Source organism: Melospiza georgiana, chromosome 26, assembly GCF_028018845.1.
Source record: "Melospiza georgiana isolate bMelGeo1 chromosome 26, bMelGeo1.pri, whole genome shotgun sequence".
NCBI lineage: Eukaryota > Metazoa > Chordata > Aves > Passeriformes > Passerellidae > Melospiza > Melospiza georgiana.
Genome location: NC_080455.1, coordinates 1,614,858 through 1,633,831, shown reverse-complemented (window position 1 = coordinate 1,633,831; position 18,974 = coordinate 1,614,858). Strand labels below are relative to the sequence as shown.

At 38.4% G+C, this 18,974-nt stretch overlaps 1 protein-coding gene across 3 annotated transcripts in view; it reads left to right on the top strand.

The window, feature by feature from the left end:
- Positions 1-18,974, top strand: part of RANBP3 (RAN binding protein 3) — a 53,452-nt gene that overhangs the window by 30,148 nt on the left and 4,330 nt on the right. For all 3 annotated transcript variants that reach the window (XM_058040764.1, XM_058040762.1, XM_058040763.1), the window contains 10 exons: positions 1,676-1,747; positions 2,915-2,980; positions 4,475-4,567; positions 5,676-5,779; positions 9,983-10,102; positions 10,628-10,731; positions 13,023-13,101; positions 14,017-14,119; positions 14,982-15,106; positions 17,320-17,440. In XM_058040764.1, the coding sequence (XP_057896747.1) occupies positions 1,676-1,747; positions 2,915-2,980; positions 4,475-4,567; positions 5,676-5,779; positions 9,983-10,102; positions 10,628-10,731; positions 13,023-13,101; positions 14,017-14,119; positions 14,982-15,106; positions 17,320-17,440 (987 nt within the window). The remainder of the gene's footprint in view (positions 1-1,675; positions 1,748-2,914; positions 2,981-4,474; positions 4,568-5,675; positions 5,780-9,982; positions 10,103-10,627; positions 10,732-13,022; positions 13,102-14,016; positions 14,120-14,981; positions 15,107-17,319; positions 17,441-18,974) is intronic.

The following is an 18,974-nucleotide window of genomic DNA, read 5'->3' as shown; positions in this document are numbered from 1 at the left end:
CAAGATGTAGTTCTGATACTTTATGGAAATACCATTTTAAATTCATGCACCAATGCTAGTCAGGAGATGAAGCTCTTCTCTTTCAGATCCAAATTTTCTGTTGGGCAGCTCAGTGGGTCTCCAGATGTCATCCTGTGAATTGGATGATCAGTGTTGCTGCTATCTGTTTGCTAACCACTCTTAGTAAAGGAATGCACAAAAATAATGAAGGCGGGTTTTGAAGATTTTTCTGTGAGAATAATAGTATGTGTATAACCAGGTTTCCCATAGTCTCTTAACACTTGCATTCCGCTATGTCTTTGTTGTATAAGATTAGAATTTCTGTGCTTATGTCTGTTAGGAAGTGGAGGAAGACAATTTACTCAACTCTTCCTTGGTTAAATACTGGATATTCCAGGAGTCCAGTATCCTTTCTCAAGCCTCTGCTTAGTTAATGAATTTTGAGAGGATGTGGTGATTTATTGACACCTTTCTTCTCATCTGATGTGTGTTGTTCTCAAGCAGTGACAGCTTTGATTTGAATTGCAAGTTTCATGAAGACCTTTTTGAGTATTGTTGACATTATTAAATGGCTTTGGTTTCCAGAAAATCTTTTACTTTCCCACCTTCTTTTTTATTTTTTTTTCTTTCTTTTTTTTTTTTTTTTTTTTTTGAGGGATTATGCTTCTCTCAAGAATAGGGAAATTTTGCTCACATGAAAACTGTGTCATGTTTAAGCTTAATGCAGACAATAGTAAAAAGAGAGAAGGTGGAATTTAAGGAAAAAAGAAAAAAATTTTCAGACTTAATTATAAAGGGCAAGTAGAACATTTTTTAGTACAATGGTGTTCAGAGGTGAGCTTCTTTTCTCTTTTCAACATACTTGAACTTTTTCTACAGCTGCATAAAAACTAAAAAAGCCAGTAAATACTACAATGCTTTACTTCATGCAAAATTATCTGTTAGAGAATCTGTCTCCTTCTGATTGTCCTATTTTATAAACTGGATTATGATTTTTGTGTAATACCAAAAGTACTAGAACTGCTGGGCAGGGTGTCAACCAAACTCCCTATTGTTTGCTTCTTTATGACCCAGAAAAGGGTGGAAAAGAGGTGCTGTCTTTTGCCTGTTTTTTCAAATATTTTTTTCCTTTGGTTGACTATTATGCTGCTGAGGTGACATCTGATAGTACTCTGATGTGCTCTTCTCTGTTTCTGTAGGAGTTTTGTCTTTGCAGGGTAGTTCAAACCTAAGTTGCTTCTTGGTGAAAACAGTGCGGTCCATCAGAGCACAGATGTTCATGGCTACTCTCTAGCAGGCATTACACACCTTTCTGCTCTCTCTGCTCAGGGGCCTTTGGAAATGGTATTACACATTTTGCAATGCTATTATATATACTAACGCCACTTCTAATTCCTAATTCAGATACAGTTCAGACTGGGAATCCTGTATTTATACAGGATTCAGAAAAAATGAAATTTTTTCTTTGTCTATTTCAGGAGACACTTGAGAGGATTTTATGGGCAATGACTTGTTTGCTACTTCGGCTGTAATGCTGTTTTAATTTAGAAGAAACAAAACCAAAGTAAAACAAATTACTAGAAAAAATACTTCAGTTTGAATTCTGGGAACTGGTTTATAATAAAGAACAACATCCACAACTTCCCTTTTTTTTTTTCTTTTTCCTTGGCTGCAGTAACAAAGAACAATGTCTTTATGCCATCAAGCTTTTGTGAACCCTCTGCAGGCAATTCTGACTCAGAACCAGGTGAGCTTCCTCATTTTTCTGCATTTTTCTTGAAAAAATATTTCTGTTGTTAATTTGTTGTGATCTAAAGTACTTCAGAAGTAAGACCCTGTCTGTGAGAACAGAAGTGATGATGGTTCTGATTTTAGACCTGTTCTCTTGCTCGCTTTGTTGTTCAACATCACCATTGCTGGAGGTAATTAAAATAATATCAAAGTTGTTGAATGCTTTGGGAGTGATGGTAGAATACTGCAGTATGACCCTTTCCTGCTAGCCTCACAATAAAACCTTTGGAAAAGTTTCTACTTCAGAAAAATGGTCTTTTATATTGAAAAGCAAACCAAGCATAAAGCATGGTCATGTGTTCAGCAATGATCTGTGAACCCTGTGTTGACAGAACTGCTAATTTTGTTAGTCTCCATCGTTCTGGTTTGGTTGTGTTGGTATCATGCCTGTTCCGCACATCAATATCATATGTTTATAACCAAGCACAGTGAGACTGTAAGATGCTGAGTTGTCTTATTCTGAGTACAGAGATTAAGCCCCTAAAAGGAAAACAGTATAATTATTCTTTGTAAGTTGTAAGGAACTCAGTTTTTAAGAGCTGTAGATTTATAATTTTTTTTTTGAGATTTGATATTTAATTTAAAAACCATAACTGTAGTGAGTGTGAGCAAAGGAGTTTTTTATGTTCATACTACAAAAGCATGAGTAAAAACTTCTTATTACAAGAAACTAACATTAAGCAATTAAGTTTAACTTAGTTTATGATCATTAGCAATTAGATACTTGTTAGCAGCTGTCACGTTCAGTCATAATTTTGATTGTTATTTCTTTAGTTTGATTCTCACTTAAAACCTTTATTATCTTTTTTAAGTCCTTCACAGAAGGAGCCCCATTTCTCTGGTGAACACAGTCTTTTTCCTGTTTCTTCGGAAAAAAAATTTTGAACTTCTTGCTTGTGATACCATGTGTTTCTTTGAGGTGTATATTTGCTGTGATGATCCCTGGAAATTCAGGTTTCTTTCAGTAGAAGAGAACTTGTTATTTGGAAAGCTCCTAATAACTTTGCATATTTATAGAACTTGTGGGTTGTTACAGTGGGGAAAACCTGAGCAATTCTATGACTGAATGGCTATTTCTAATATGTTACAGCTTTGTCCTTGTAATTTTGTATTTCATTTCCAGAGGAAAAGAGCAGTGGATTCCGGCTGAAGCCACCAATACTTATCCATGGTCAGGCACCGAGTGCAGGTGAGTTCACTGTTTACTCCAACAGTACAAAGAAACCTGCTCAAGCATTTTATTTAGTTAGTAATTTCATCAATCAGCTATAGAAGGTGGTAAATAGAAGGTGGCAATACCTATATGTCTGCAGAAAAAAAATCTTGTCTTCTCTGGGGTGGTTGTGCCCATATCCATTGTGTAATGCATATGGATGCATCCATGTTTTGCATTGGCTCAGCTGTGCATGTTTCAAGTGCATCACCCAGCTGTTGCTGCTTAGCAAGCTTCTGTTTGTGCTTGGAGTTATCCTCCAGACATTGAATTTGATTCCTTTGGTAGCAAACCATAAGAAAAGGGGTGTTCAGCGAGTGCCTTGAGCAAGTTCTGGCCGTTACTGAGTGTTTAGTCTGCGAACAGGCCAGGGCAGCTGGAAGTGTCAAGAGAGTGCCCACTTCTGCTCTCCCTGGCTTTTGGTGGCAGTGTAAGTGGCAGGTCCATGATCATGCCTGTTCTGCGCTACAGGTTGGCTATGACTGAGTTTCCCATTTATTGATGTAGACCCAGCCACTATCAGAAAGATGATAGTATTACAGCTTCTTAGGAATTAGAGGGGGGAAAAAAAAAAACCCCAAAACTATATAGGTAATGAAAGCTATTATTGCATCACTATATGGAAACTTCATTTCACTTGAAGGAAGAGTGGTAAATTTAAGAAAGGAACAAGCTGTTTTGAGTTTATGAGTGCTTGAACTTTGGATAGCTTTATAATCTGATGTCATGCCCTTTTAATATGGGTGACCTGAAATGGAACTAATTGCTATGAGTGAGTTCTGTTGCAGTATTTATTGGATCAAGGGTTCTTCTTGACCTATGGCAAGCCCAGAAAACTGAATTTTCTGGGCTTGCCATAACCTTCTAGAGTTGATGTAACAATGTTCGGGGGGTTTTTAATTAGGTTGTTTAAGGTCAATTCGCTTTTTGAATCATAGCAGAATTAGAGTTGTAGGGCTGTGCATCTTACTGTAACAACCAAAGAGGCCAGGTTAATTCAGAAAGCCAAAAGGTTATTAAATGACACAACACAACTATTACAGTACCAATATGTTTGATTGATTGCACGGATAAAGAAATATTTTACTACTATCTGGACATTACTTTATTAGAAGGAGAAAAGAAGATTTGTAATGTGTAGTTGAATAAAATGTCAGTGCATAAATAGGTTTACTGGAATTCTCTTACATATTGGCTTTTATTTCTGAATTACTTTCTTTCTGTGCTTTCCTGAATAAGGTAGACAATGTATTTTAAAGTGTCTTTTTAGGCTAGGAAATAGTCTTCCCTATTTGGGACTAACTCTCTTTTGAAGCTGAGTAAGGAGGGATGGAAAAGAAGTGAGTAGAAGCTTTTCTAGTGTCTGTTTTTAATTGTGTGTTCCGTTGGAAGCAGTTAGAGAAGATTAGATGAAGCTGAATTTTCCGAATTTAAAACTTTATACTTCTTGAAAAAACTTTGCACTTGCAGGTCTCCCTAGCCAGAAACCAAAGGAACAGCAGCGAAGTGTGCTCCGTCCAGCAGTGCTACAGGCACCGCAGCCAAAAGCTTTCTCACAGATGGGTAAATAATGCTTTTGCTTTCTAAATACAGTGGAGAGAGAACAAAAACATTTAATTTGGTTAATGTGGTGGCTTGCTTTTACTCAACACCCACCTTGGTTTTTCTAGTTTTCTCCTTTCAGAAAAGAAATATCTTAAATAGTAAGTGTATCTGTATTACATGAAGGATAGCATAGTAGAACCTTCAGATCTTGTGTAGGGTGACTGTCTGATGTTGCCAGGCCTCTAACTTTGCTGTAATCCATACTTAAGTTTTGAAATAAAAGGAATTTTAAGAGTGTGGTGTAGCAGTCAATCTCAAATGACAGCATTGACCATGGTGTAATAAGCTGTTACTGGTAATTGATCAACAATGAAGTACCTAAATCAGTGAGAGGTGCCTCTGGGCTTGGGGACCATTTTGCTGTTGGGGCTTTGAAGTACAAATTTAATTCTGAACATAGAATTTTAATTTTTAAGTTTGGTCATTCATATAATGTTTATTGTATTATGGAATTATGGAATTTGATGTAGCTGATGGAAATAGACATGGTGAAAGTGTGGAAGTTAATGCGAAAAGCTGTTGAAAGTCCCTCTATCCTAAACCCCATGTTTCCCCAGCCCGATGCCGTTTGTTATGTGGAAGTTTAGTTGAACAGAAACAGGAGTAACTTCAGTTAATGCAGAGTCTGGCATAGAACCTAATATTTCTAGTTTGATTTCTTGACATGCCTCCTGACACAGACTGGACTCTACAGAGGACTTAGTATTGGGGTAAAATTTTCAGTGAGAGTTCAGTATGTGAGCAGGTAGATCAATCTGAAGACAAACCCTGCTGGCTGTGAACAGTATTAGATTAGTTGTACGTATTGAAGTCTTTACAACATCTGTATAGATTAATTTGCTGACTGGGTTTTCTGCATTTGGAATTTTGATTCTGCTAAGAATTGCTGAATTGTGGTCCTCATGTCTCTTGCAAAGTACTATGGGAAATTTTTAGTTTACATTACAATGTTTAATGGACTTAAACAAGAAAACTACATTCTTTTTGCATAAGAAAAATTTTATGACAGTCTAAATATCTAGAGAGTTCACGTATATTTTTTTGGTTTTTTGTTTCTGTGTTACAGTTCTCAGCAGTGGCACCAATGGTGTAAATATCCCTCCAGATTCTGCAGCCACATCAGAATCACCAAGTGATGCAACATTGAAAAGTTCAGACTCTGAAGACAAGGTAAGTTTGAGAAGGAGACTCAAGGTGACAGACATAAATATTTTAGGAAATAAAGCTGGAAAGAAAAGACAGACAAGGATAGGTTCCACTATGCTAAAAGAAACTGTGTGAATGCAGAGGCTTTGTTTTGGGAAGGCACTGAATTGGTCAGGGCTTTATAGATAAAGATCAGAGGGGAAGCCAGCAAGAGGGAGATCAAAGTGAACCATCACCAGGCTTCAGGTTGTTTATTGAGCTGGTTGGTAGGATTCTGAAGGACAGCAGAGCTCATGAGAGCTCATTACCTGCATGGACAAACATGAGAATGAATAACTTATCCCAAAGCGCTTGAAACTGTGCAAGTTTGGGAGGAGGCCAGCATGTATGGGCTTAGGAGCTCCTTAAATCCAGAATCCTGTGCATGTATCTCGTGAAAGCAGTCAAGACACCTGAGAACTATACAGAAGGATTGCCTGGATGTGTGGGAGAACTGGGAGAGCCTAAATTTGGCTGGAATTGGGAATTACGGGGAATGAAAAGCTGCAAGCAAGGCTTCCACTGGTACTGGCAGCAAAGGTAAAATGAAGGAAAATTGTAGGCCTTCTGCAAAATGTTAAAGGGAATCTAGTGGTGAAAAAAAAGAAAAAAAATCTGAGGTACTCAATGCCTTTGTCTTGTTTTCTACTGAAGAGGTCTACTGTCAGGTCTACCAAATCCTCTTTTTAGGGGAAGCTTGACAGAGCAAATCATTACACTAAATTTGATTAAGGACTGTGTTAGACAATTTGACATACACTGGTCCATAGGACCAGACAGGATGTATCCATGGGTGCAGAGGGAGGAGTCATGGTTTAACCCCAGCTGGCAGCCAAGTACCATGGAGCCGCTTCTTCAGTCCCTCTACTCAGCTGGGATGGGGAGAAGAATCAGGAAAAAAGTAACGCTAGTGGATTGAGAGAAGAACAGTTATTTAAGTGTTGAAACAGAGTTAAGTATAATAATAATAATTGTAATGAAAAGGGGAGAGAGACAGATAAAACACAAAGAAAAGAAGTGATGTCCAGTGTAGGTGCTCAGCCCCCACTGATCTGTGCCCAGCTTGTCTCCCAGCAGCCATCAGCCCCTCACCAGCAGCTCCTCCAGTTTACACACTGGGCAGGATGTTTTATGGTGTGGAATATCTGAATGGCCAGTTCGGGTCACTGTCCTGGCTGTGCTCCCCTCCCCCCGCCCAGCTTCTTGTGCAACTCCTTGCTGGCAGAGCATGAGACACAGAGAAGTCCTTGACTTGGGGTGTGCACAACTGTGCCACAACTAAAATACCAGTGTGTGATGAAGATTATTCTCATCCTGGATCCAAAATACAGTGTTGTGCCAGTGTTGTACTGGGAAGAAAATGAGCTCAGGACAGGGAGCTGAGGGGTGCTTGTGTGAGACCACTAGCTGTCCTCAGAGAGTTGTGGTACTGTGGTGGGTCCCAGTTACTTGGAAAGAAGAAAGCATGGCACACCTTTCCACAAATGGCAAGAAAGAAGTTCCAAGAAAGTAGAAATGGCTCAGCTCCTTCCTCTCCCTTTGTAGTGAAGGAGTCCTAGGATATGAGGCACCTTAAAGGGATTGAGAACAGCCAGCATAGATAAAACAGAGACCAACCTGATGAGTTTTTATCCTCTGAGATTATTTGCTTTTCAGAGAGCCCTACTTGTTGATTTTGACTTAAGGCAAAATCTTTGTATGGTCTGAAGTATCATTGTCATGGCCAAAATGGAGAGAGCTCTACTGCTTGAGTGGAATTTAAAAGTGGGTGATAAATTTGCTGAAGCAGTGAGCTTTGAGGGTAGCAGCCAGTGATTGGAAGTCTGACAAGTGTCAATCACTAGAGGCATTCCTAAGGACTGTTCAACATATACACAAACAACCTGGCAAGGTGGAATAAATCTTGTTATGTTTGTGGATACTACTCTACTGTGGGAAGGAGAAAGCAGTTTTAGTAAAGCAGCCCGTAAGTCCTCTTAATCAATAAAAGGATACACTACTTATTCATGTTCAGTCTATTGTTCATCACTGCTGCACAGCACCTGAAGGTTCTTGAGCTTTTTGTTCTCCTAAGGACTTTCTATTCTGCACCTCTGCCACCTGCTTTCCACAAGTGGCTTTGTGACTTCTCCCTGCACACGCCGTGGTGGCACATTTCCTGATTATTCCCATACCATAGTTCTTGTTCCACTATACTCAGAGTCTTTCACTTACAAAATGCTAAAGTAGTGTTGGAAAACAATTGCAACCTGCATGGGAATCACTCCTTCCTGCTTCTGTCCTAACTTCCTACTCCATAGCTTTTAACACTGATGGGAAGACCCAACGCTATGCACACGCAAAGCCTCAGAAGTGACCTGCATACAGCAGTTGCCTCTCAGCAAGGCACACTTCCATCAGCATCAACAGCACCAGAAGTAGAAAAAAACCCAAAACCACAGGAAGTCTGAGCATATTACGAAGAAAACTATATAGTTACTATGGGAACTTGGTTATTAGGGAGTACCACCTGCTCCACTGGAGAGGACACTCAGGGGGAAGATGCCTGTCTAGGGAACTCGTTACTAGTTTTTATGGCTGGCCAATGTGAAGTTTTTCTTTTTCCTTCCCTTTTTGGTCTCCCTTCTTCCAAAATAAAATGACTGTCACCCTTAGAAGCAATACTATCAGCTATAGATCTGCTAATAAATTCTGTATGTGAGAACTTGTCTCAACATTTTTCATGCAGTATCAGGATCTCCAAGACTTGTCTGCACAGCTCCTTTCTAGACAGTCCCTCTTCAGTCCTTGTGACACATGGGTTCTTTCACCTCAGATACAGAACTTTGCATTTGCTAACCATCAGCTAGTTTTTCTCAGTTTGTTTTTCCAACCTGCTGAGATCCTGCTGAAGAGCCCCTGCCTTCCAACATACTGACCATTAGGCTTAGGAAGTGATCTTTCTCTTTTAGTGCCACTGGCAGATGGCATCAGGAATACCATATGTAGTTTGGGGCTTGACACTACATGAAAAACACTTAAAAATCACTCAAGTGACTAGTGACTGGAGCACAAGAGGAGTGATGAGAGAATGAAAAAGCTGAGTATGTTCTGCTTGGACTAGGACAGGCGAATCGGAGAGAGCTGTCAGCTCTCAAGTGATAGGTGGTGGCAAGATGAGAATAAAATAAGGAAGTGTCTATCAAACAGGTGAGAAGCTGCAGATGTGGTGTGAAGGGGATTCCAGGTGGGTTTTAGGACATAACTGTCATACTTAGTGTAGTTGAACATTGAACTGAATTGTTCAAACCAAAAATCGCAGCCAAAGACTCTCTAAGTAATTAAAGTTTGAAAGTAGTATGTTTATTACGCCGGCAGGTGGCACAGGGTGGGGGGGTTGTCCCCAAAATGCATGACCACATCACACAAGGATTTTTGCCTTCTATTTATTTCCCAAAATAATATATATGCATAACCCCAGCACCTCCCATTCCTGCTTTGTATTAAAATGAGATTATTAGTCCTTCAGTTCTTCTCTTGAATTGGGTTGGTGGTCTTGAACTGGGTCAGTGGTCCCAGGAATGAAGTCAGGAAGGTCTTTGTCAGGTCTCTGTGACCCTCTGGCATGATCCACGGCCCCCTGCTTCATGATGGATTGACATAGAGTCCAGGCACTGGGCATTGTTCTGCTGGTTTCAGTATGTTCCTATAATCGTTCACTTGCTCCACTTCCTTCTACAAGTGAGCTTATTTGTAATGTAACAATTAGCTTTAGCTTAAGCATCTAGTAATTATTAACCTATTGTTGGTGTATCTAACTTCAATATGAATTGGCTCTAACCCATAGCTAAAATCTTAAACCTTTAAAATCGTGATTCAGAGCCAGACTACCAAAATATAAAACTGTCACGTGGATTGTTTTTGAAACTTGATATGAGATCTTGGGCAGCTTAATAGAATTTTGAAGTTGGTGCTGCTTTGAACAGAGTTTGGACCAGGTGCTCGTTAGAAATTCCTTTGAACCTTAACTATTCTGTGATTTGCTAAGAAGAACACTTAACAACAGAGACATTTAAATGCAAAACATCCCTTGTGGATCTGAAAGTGTTATTGGCTTGTCATTGTAAATGAATGTGTGACTCACTTGTCATAAGGTGTTTTTATTTAAAGAAACTCAACTTCTTTGGCTACCTTTCTCCATTTCTTTAGACAGCAGAATGTCAGAAAAAGGAGTCCAACAATACTTCAGATGATGACTGCTCTGAGAAGGTTGAGCTAAATGCACAGCAAGCATTCGTTTTTGGGCAAAATTTACGAGATAGAGTTAAGGTAAACACATGTTTGTTCTCTTGACTAAGAGTTTATGAGTATATGTAAAATTAAGAACTATGAACACAGCAGAGTTGTCTGTTTAATAAAACTAGTCTTTGGACATTTAATAAATGAATTCTGTTAAGTAACATAAGAAGCTTTTTTGAAAAAAATGCATCTACTGCAATCATGAGTAACAGCTAAAGCTCAGTAGAATGTGGTGTTTTCTCTTACTTTTTGGGTTAGAATGAAGTTGAAATGTGGTCCTAAGCTGTTCCTGTGCTACCAAGACTTCAAAGAAAAGATGGAAAAATAGGCTGAGCCTGGGCTTAAACTTGTGCGTAGAATAACTGACTTGGATTGTTAGTACCTCCTCTTGAAGACGGGTTAGCTCAGGTTTCCTTGCATGCTGAAAGAAAGTGTAATATTGGGACATATCTTGTTTTATTGTAGAAAGCATTTGTGGATGAACTTTGTCTGTAGGTAGAGTGAGTTGAAAATTTCGTAATTAAAATTATTGATATATACTTGTTCTTTTTCTAGCTAGGAGATGAAAGCAATGAAACTGCCGATGTGCAGAATGCTGGCCTTCTGACATCAGATATACCTTCTGCAACAAACTATTTTCTACAGTACATCAGTTCCAGGTGAGACTACAGGGAAACCAATATAACAGTTCTCCTTACTCTTTATTTTCCTTATTGAAAATTCAGTATGATTCTGCTCTTTATTGGATGCAGGGCTTAGACTGGGTCAGTGGGAACCTAGACTTCTGAAGAATGAGATGGCAATCTTCAGAACTGGGGGAATCCTCAATCATCTCTTCAAGGGAGATGCATTTGATATTATTTATTTGACCACATCCTCACCAACACCTCTTCAGAAAACCAAAAAGCATGACATGGGAGGCATGAAACCAAAAAGCATGACATTCTTCTCATGAATGATCAGAAACAGAGATCTGCACTGTATTTGTGTTGTTCAGTAGGTTTCATATAAGATACAGATAAAAGGAAGAATAGTTAAAATTTTTCCATTATAGTAACCTTTTCAGAGTGGCCTGTATGAATAAGTAGGAGCCTAACTGTGGGAGGTTTTTGAGAGAACTTCTAAAGAATAACAATAACATCAGTAACATCACAAGAAACGTGATGTATAGGTAAAGCGAGGCAGCCAGGAGAAAACTGCTAATCCTGTCTTATGTAGTAATGGCCTCTGAGCTGACAGCCTTCACTTGAGACTAAGGTAGTGATACATGAAAGCTGTATCTCTGTGAAGGTGCTGGCTTAGTAGTGGTCAAAAATTTTTAGTGTAAAGAATAAGAAAACAGAAGATGCAGAGCTGTGAATTCATGGAAAAATGTGAGGGGAAATCCCACCAAGAGTGATGAAGCAGAGCAACATCTCTGCTCCTGGCATAAGCTGAAATTCAGATTGAGGCAAGGAATTAATTGTAGGAATTATAGCACCAATACGTGCTTTCTTTGTCTTTATATTTGGCATTTTTAAGATCCTGTTGTTCACCATGAAGGAGGCAGTAGGCTGTTTTGCAGTCAATGAACTTTTGATGCTGAACTTTTCAGATGTTGTACTGGAGAGGTAGAGAACACTTTTCCCCTCTTGATGCCAGATCAGTGTCTTTCCAATAGACACAGTCAGACTTATTCAATCACATTTGGCAGACAATAACTACTAATATGTGGCCTTCAAATACCAGAATATTTTCTCGCATTTTTCAACTCACGTGACACCTACTGTCATTTTATTTGAGTCTTTACTTTGGGAAGATTTATGCTTGGTGAGTCAATTGCGAGAAACCTAGGTTTGAACTTGTCTTAAAAACAATATTGTCTCTAAGGGGAGTTGGGTCTGATTTTCTGATGAGATGGCAAAGCATTATGGTAATCAACTTGTAAAAGGAAACTCCTCCCTTTATGTAACACTGTAAATTCTTTAAAAACTGTAAATATGCTAGGTAGCATGGCAGATATTGGTAGGCCACATTGAGTTCCCTGTCAACATTTGGAGTTCAGAACTGTGGTATTTAATTCCCTTAGGAGGTAAAATTATCTTCTACTGAGGATCTCCTTCGTTCTAGGAATCTCTTTAATCAGAAGTAGCAACTCTACATGTACAATTTAAAGGTTTGTTTGGTTTCACTTGAATCATGTGGATGCGAGTCCCCATTTTCTAAACTTGGTGAAATGGACGTAGGCTTGATTTGGAATGGTCTGCTTTTGTATGTTCACTCTGTGAGCAAACTGGTGTCTTAATAAGGTATGCCTGATGGGAAGGAACAGGAACAATGACTTTTAAAGTCTTTTGTCTGTAAAAGAATAAAACTCCTGTCCTTCCTAAATAGGATTTAAAATCTGTTAATATAAATACTAATGGGAGGAAGATGTTTATTGTGCAAGGGAGAAGTAAAGGCTGATATTTGATTGTGAAACTTCTTGGAGAGTCTGTGGTGTTGCAGCTAGTCTGATAAAAGGCATTACTTATCCCTGCTGCCTTTGCTTCAGTTATGATCTTGCAAATGCTTTTGTTTCTGTTTGTTCAGTTTCTGAAAAAATTGACGTAAAGATGTGTGATAGTTCAAGTCTGTACATATAGAATACAGTTTAAAAAAAGTGTGTTACATGATTAGACAATAAGCCCTCACTTAGCATTCAGCATTGCTTTGTATGTTAGTAGTTATCTGAAGGGGAAGATTTTGACAGAGAAAAAATAATTTGTTGTCATTCTGAGAGAATTCTCGTTCTGTAAAACTAGAATGTGCTCTCATGTTAAGTTGGATTAATTTTTACCTAGGTTTGTGTGCTTACTTTCTTAAAGACAGTGATAATTACTCACTTTCTGAGAAATTTTATTAGTAGAAAATAAAAAAGGTATTATTTTCTATTTTGTAAAACCTGGCTTGTTTCTTGGGTTTTTTTCAGTGTAGAGAACTCTACGAACAGTGCAGATGCATCTAGCAACAAGTTTGTTTTTGGACAGAACATGAGTGAGCGAGTCCTAGTGAGTATCCACCATGTATATGTTGTAATTTTGCTAGCAGTTTGTTATGGATTCTCACTTAGGAATTTTGAGAGCCTTTAATTATACTTGTCACTTGATGATGGGGTGTTTTCAGTCATTTCCTTTGAAGGTAACTTACTTTGAGTGCAGCACGGGAAGTTCATTATAAGCTATTATCTGCCCAGCATTACTTTCCAGGGTTTCCCTTTCAAGCTCTCAGTGTAAGGAGATTCAGTGTCCTCTCTGTAGTGCACATGGTTCTTGCGCCCAAGCATTTTATGACACAGCTCGTTGCTTTAAAATGGCTATTGGAGTATAAGTATTAGAGGGTATTTTATGTTTGTCCTCAAAATTCAGAGCAGTTCAGTAATGTGACTCCCCTCAGATGGGATTTCAAGCCCAGCAGCAAAGCAGCTGCCTCAGGACTGAGGTATGATTCTGGAGATGCTGTTCATGATGTACCAACCTAAGGAATAACTTCTAGTACCTCATTGTTTTTTGCTGTTGTTTGTATTCCTGTGCCGCAACAAAATGGAAACATTCTGTGCTGAATGTTCAGACCTGTCTAACTACAAAGCAGGAGTTGGGTCAATTATGACATGAGTAGCTGTAGCTGAAATTGATTTGCTATGTTGAACAAAGCAAGTCAAAAAGCTTCAGAATAAAGGTTGAAATTTGGTATCAGTTCCAGGGAAAATAATTCAAACTGGTTTTTAGGTCACACTCCATTCAGTTCCTTGGCTAAGATAGTAGGATAGTTTTGACTGTGAAAGCATGTTGTCCATGAGATTCTTTTTTTTGCCATATGGTTTATAAATACTGGAGCTACCCTCAGTACTTGATCACTAGTCCTGTTTAGCAGGATTAGTGTATGTTTTCTCCCTTCTGTTCACCTCCTCTTTATTTCTGTGATAGAGCCCACCAAAATCAAATGAAGGTAGTACAGAGAGTAATAAGGAGAATGCTGCTACAGAGTCTGGGTCTGAATCGTCTTCTCAGGAGGCCACGCCAGAAAAAGGTGAAAACCAAAATATGATATTAGGAATGGTAGTTAATCCGTTTTTAAATTACTGTATTTTTCAATGTCCTATTACTTTTCAAAAACATAAGATTTTTATGTTGCTTTTACTGTCTCCTGTAACCAAAGATACAGGCTGGGTGTGGAAGTTGCTGGATGCTGTAGATCCTCTAATAGTAAACATGTGCAGGCTGCACTTTCTTTTTCATTCTCAGTCTGTGGTTGTGGGAGTATCTTCAATGGAATAAAATTAGAGGGAATTAACAGAACTGGTAGTAGGACTTGGTAGAGAACGTGGGAGAAATGTGGCTTTTTTTAACAATTCTATTTCATTTCAAGTGACTGAATTCCAGAGTCAAATGTATGTTGCATTCAGTGGGTGCTCCACATGTTGCTTGAACTCAGAATTGGTTGCTGGATTCTATGACTTCAAATTGTCAAGATATTACAGAAATTCTGGGAACCATGGGTTTTCTTCAGTAAACTGCTTGCAAGCCCAAATGGAAGTAGAAAATTAAATGCACTGTCCATGTGTAGGCACAGCTGTATGGCTAGCAAGAGTATCAGTACTGCTGGAGCATCTACAGATAAGGAAGTGTCCATGCAAAGGTTTTGAACTGTTGCATGTATGGACAAAACTTCTTGAGAATGTATCTGTTTTGTTCCTTATGCTTGTAAAACAAGTATTAAAAGACAAGCTTTAACTTCTGCTTTAAATTTCAGTAATTTTTAATGTGTTCTATTAAAGTCTGTTTTCTGTACATTTCAAAGGGTCTCAAAATTCTCGTGTACTTGTGTAGACTTTTATATATCTTACAAAATTTTATGATAATCATTCTCAGACTCTCAAAATGTTGTTCAGCTAATAATATTTCAGAATCACTGGCAGAGTCTGCAGCAGCCTATACTAAAGCAACGGCAAGGAAGTGTTTATTAGCGAAGGTAGAAGTGATTACTGGGGAGGAAGCTGAAAGTAACGTGTTACAGGTAAGAAACGGATAGAGGAGCTTTGAGTTTGTGGGGATTCATATGGATGTCTCTCACAGTAACAAGTCCACAGATAGGTTGGATGTAAATCTACATAGGGGATCCTCAGCCAACCCTGTCCAAGCTTAGATGCAAGCACACTGCTGGCCAGAGATCTGGGCAGAGAGAGATCCCAGCCAGTCAGCTGTTTGAACCAGGAAGTTTCAAACCCCCTATATCAGCAGGGCTCCATAATAAACCATTGCTGTTGTTTCCTGGATCTCTGAGAGTTTGTGTCATCCCTGTCTCTGACCCCATGTAACAGATGTCAGTGAATGCACACCATCTGATTCCCTACAATTCAGCCTTCCTCTATATCTCTAATGTATTTTCTTGTGTTAAAATGCAAACTTTAGATATTTATATCAGATCCTTATTTATTAACTTGTTATCCATTGTTTTTTAATTTCCTCTTTATGAATAAATTTTAGCATATAGGCCATCCAGGTGTATCTTAAGCATACTTTCCTGAATCCATCACATAGGAGCTTCTATTTTCTGTGAGACAATTATTTGAAGAAAATTTAAATTAATTAAATATTTTAAGTTCTTTAATTGTTGTACTACTGAAGATTTTCTAAAATTTGGAATGGACTATTTATGCCAGCAGTCTAGTTTCTTGCGAAATAGAAACTGTATCACAAACACTCAGGAATTTGATTTGAGATAGTTAATTGAATTAGTGATGTTGTAGAAGGATATTTGGTCATGACTTAGACTGCTGATTTTAATAGATATATATTTAACATTGTAGTTATTAATTAACTTTATACTTACTAACTCTAGTGTATCCTTAAGAAAAACATGCAGGGTTTTCATATAAAATGAAGTGGTGTATGTATTTTTTCCCATCTCTCTTTGTACTCCAATTTTAGTTTAGTTTTTTCCTTGAGATAGTGTGTTTCTCAGCATTTGAATTGTGTTATTTTCAAGGATAACTTTTTTATTCTTACAGACACAATGCCCTATTCTTCTGAGACCAAACAGTTGCACTATCAGTATCTAATGCCTATCAGTTACACTTGTATTACCTTAAAAATGGTACTGTATAATGTTTACCTTTTTGGACTTCTTTTTACCAGACATAAATGGTCTTTAAATGTTCTTCTGGTACATCTCTGTTTCTATTTAATTCAGAAATGTCTGGGTGCTTCACATAATTGAACAAGACACTGAAGAGATAAGAATCCTGTTTCACTTAGAAAAACTACAACTTTTGGCAGCTGCATACTTAATAGAGGACTGACTTGCCTGAATATGTTGTAATTTAACAGATCTCTTGCTTAACTTTAATTCTTTTTTTCTTGTGAATTGTAATGCATTAAAATTCCAAATGGGACTTGTACAGACAGAACTATGTTAATGTTGCAGAAACATAAAGAGCTAGATGTTTTGGCATGAAGAAGATGAGAAATGAAAGGAATGAAAATGGAAATATCTTTTCCACTTAGTGCATGCTCATCTGTGGGGAGCTTGAGGAGTGATGGTTTGAGGTATAAAGCCTCAGCAGTAACAGTAAAATTGGATTAGAGAGGGCGATATAGAGATGTTTGGCATGGAAGAAAAAGGGAGATTGTAGGTCAAGATCCTTCAGTATTCCTACTGTTGGAAAAAATACATAGACCTTTTGAATTTTATAACGTCTGAACCCTCAGTTAATAATCTCAGTTATTAATGGCTTTGTGTTGTTCAGGCTTTGATAATGAATCGATAATGAGCTAGCATGTTTTTCCATCCTTTGCTTCCTTACAGGAAGAATTTTGCTTTGCTTTCATTATATTTACTGAGTCTTCCCAGCAACAAATAACATATTCAGTGGTGCAGTGTTTACCTAAGGCTTTTAAAAGAATTAACTGATATAAGGCAGTCTCCTATGACATTAAGTTTCCTCTGTGAAAATTTATATATTACCTGAAAATTACTTGTTGTTTTGATCTTGAACCCTCTTATTCTTTAAGAATACATAGCTTCTTTTAGTAAAACTTGATGAAAACAGACAGCATATTTTGAGAAATTTATTGCAAAAGAGAGGATGACTGTTTTGATTTCCACAGCTATAAACAATTAAAAATTCCAGTATGAAATCTGAATATTTTTTACTCAACTGTAGGTGACTAAGAAATATATTATTACTTCAATCAACCACTATGCCATAGACATATTTTCTGTTACAGATTCAATGCAAGCTGTTTGTATTTGATAAAAGCTCTCAGTCTTGGGTGGAAAGAGGTCGAGGACTCCTGAGACTCAATGATATGGCCTCAACAGATGATGGAACATTACAGTCTCGGCTGGGTAAGAGGAACCAGGGGAAATGAGATACTGGATGACAGTCATCCTATTTTCATAAGGTTCTTCCTTGACACACAGCAACATTCACTTAAGTTTCTATTAGCTCCAGAAACTCAGAAGCAGTTTGGACCTTTTCTTTTGCTTCAGTTAGTGAATACTGCCTCCAAAGAGAATATCTTCATACCCTTCTATTGCAGCAGATGTTCCAGTTACTTTTTCCCCAGTAAAAGCAAGCCATATTTAGTAACTAGAATATTTGCCTAGAAATCTATGGTAACATCATTCAGATCTGGCTGTTTTGGATGGGTTGCTTGTGATGAGGGAAGTCTGTTTGAATAGTGCACAGTTGTTCAGGCTGGCAGGAATGTGCCTGAGATTATCTGCTCAGATACCACTGCTGAACTTTAATGTATTAACATATAAGGCTTCAGACTAAATAGCTTTAGATATGACTCATAATCTTCAATAGCCTTGTTGCAGTTTAAGCCCAGCCAGCAGCCAAGCCTCTTGCAGCCGCTTGCTCACTCTTTCCAACAGGATCAGGGAGAGAACTGGAAGTGTATAGAAGTTAGAAAACTCCTGGGAACTCCTGGGTTGAGTTTTGAGGCAGTTCAAAAAAGAAAGCAAAAGCGGTGCATGCAATTTGCAAACAAAGCAAAACAAATTAATTCACTGCTTCCTGTGGGCAAGCAGGTGTTCATCCATCTCCAGGGCAGCAGGACCCCATCATGTGTAATGGTGACTTGGGAGGAGAAACACCATCACTCCAAACATCCTCCCTTCCTCCTCTTCCCCCTGCTTTATATCCTGAGCATGGTGTTTTGTGGTCTGGAATATCCCTTTAGTTAGTTTGGGTCACCTGTCCCAGCTGTGCCTGCTCATAACCTCCCACCTACCTGTCACAGCTGATATGTAGCTGGACTGATAAATCTGGCCATAAACAGAGATTCAATTCAGCTTGACTGGTTGGTTAGAGAAAAGAAATCCCTAGGTGAGCAGTGATAGGATAGATTTGAACTCAAACAAAAAATCCCAGCCAGTGCCATTCAATCCTGAATGCAGACATATAATTGGTCAGGGAGCTAGGCAGTGCAGAGATCCCGACCAATCCATTGTCCAAGCGTGGGAGCCCCCTGTGAGAGGGGACGCCGAACAATAAACCGAGCTATTTGTCACATGATCATCGGTAATTTGTTGCACCTGTCTCCAACCTATGAGCATAATGTGTTACATACTCCCATCCTCCTCATCAGTGTAGTAGTATGAAAAGCAGAAAAGACCTTAGGTCTGTGCAAGCACTGCTCAGCAATAACAAAAATACCTCTATAATATCAACTGTATGTTCAGCACAAACCCAAAATAAAGCTTCATACCAGTGACTGGAAAGAAAGTTAACTCTACCCCATCCAGAACCTACACAAAGCCTACATTCTCCTCATTTACATTTGTGACAAAAGCCTAAGAGGGCTTATTTGTAAAAAGACTGAAAACTTTGTACAGTAATAAGTGTCTTGGCTGTTTTGAACTTCCTGATGTG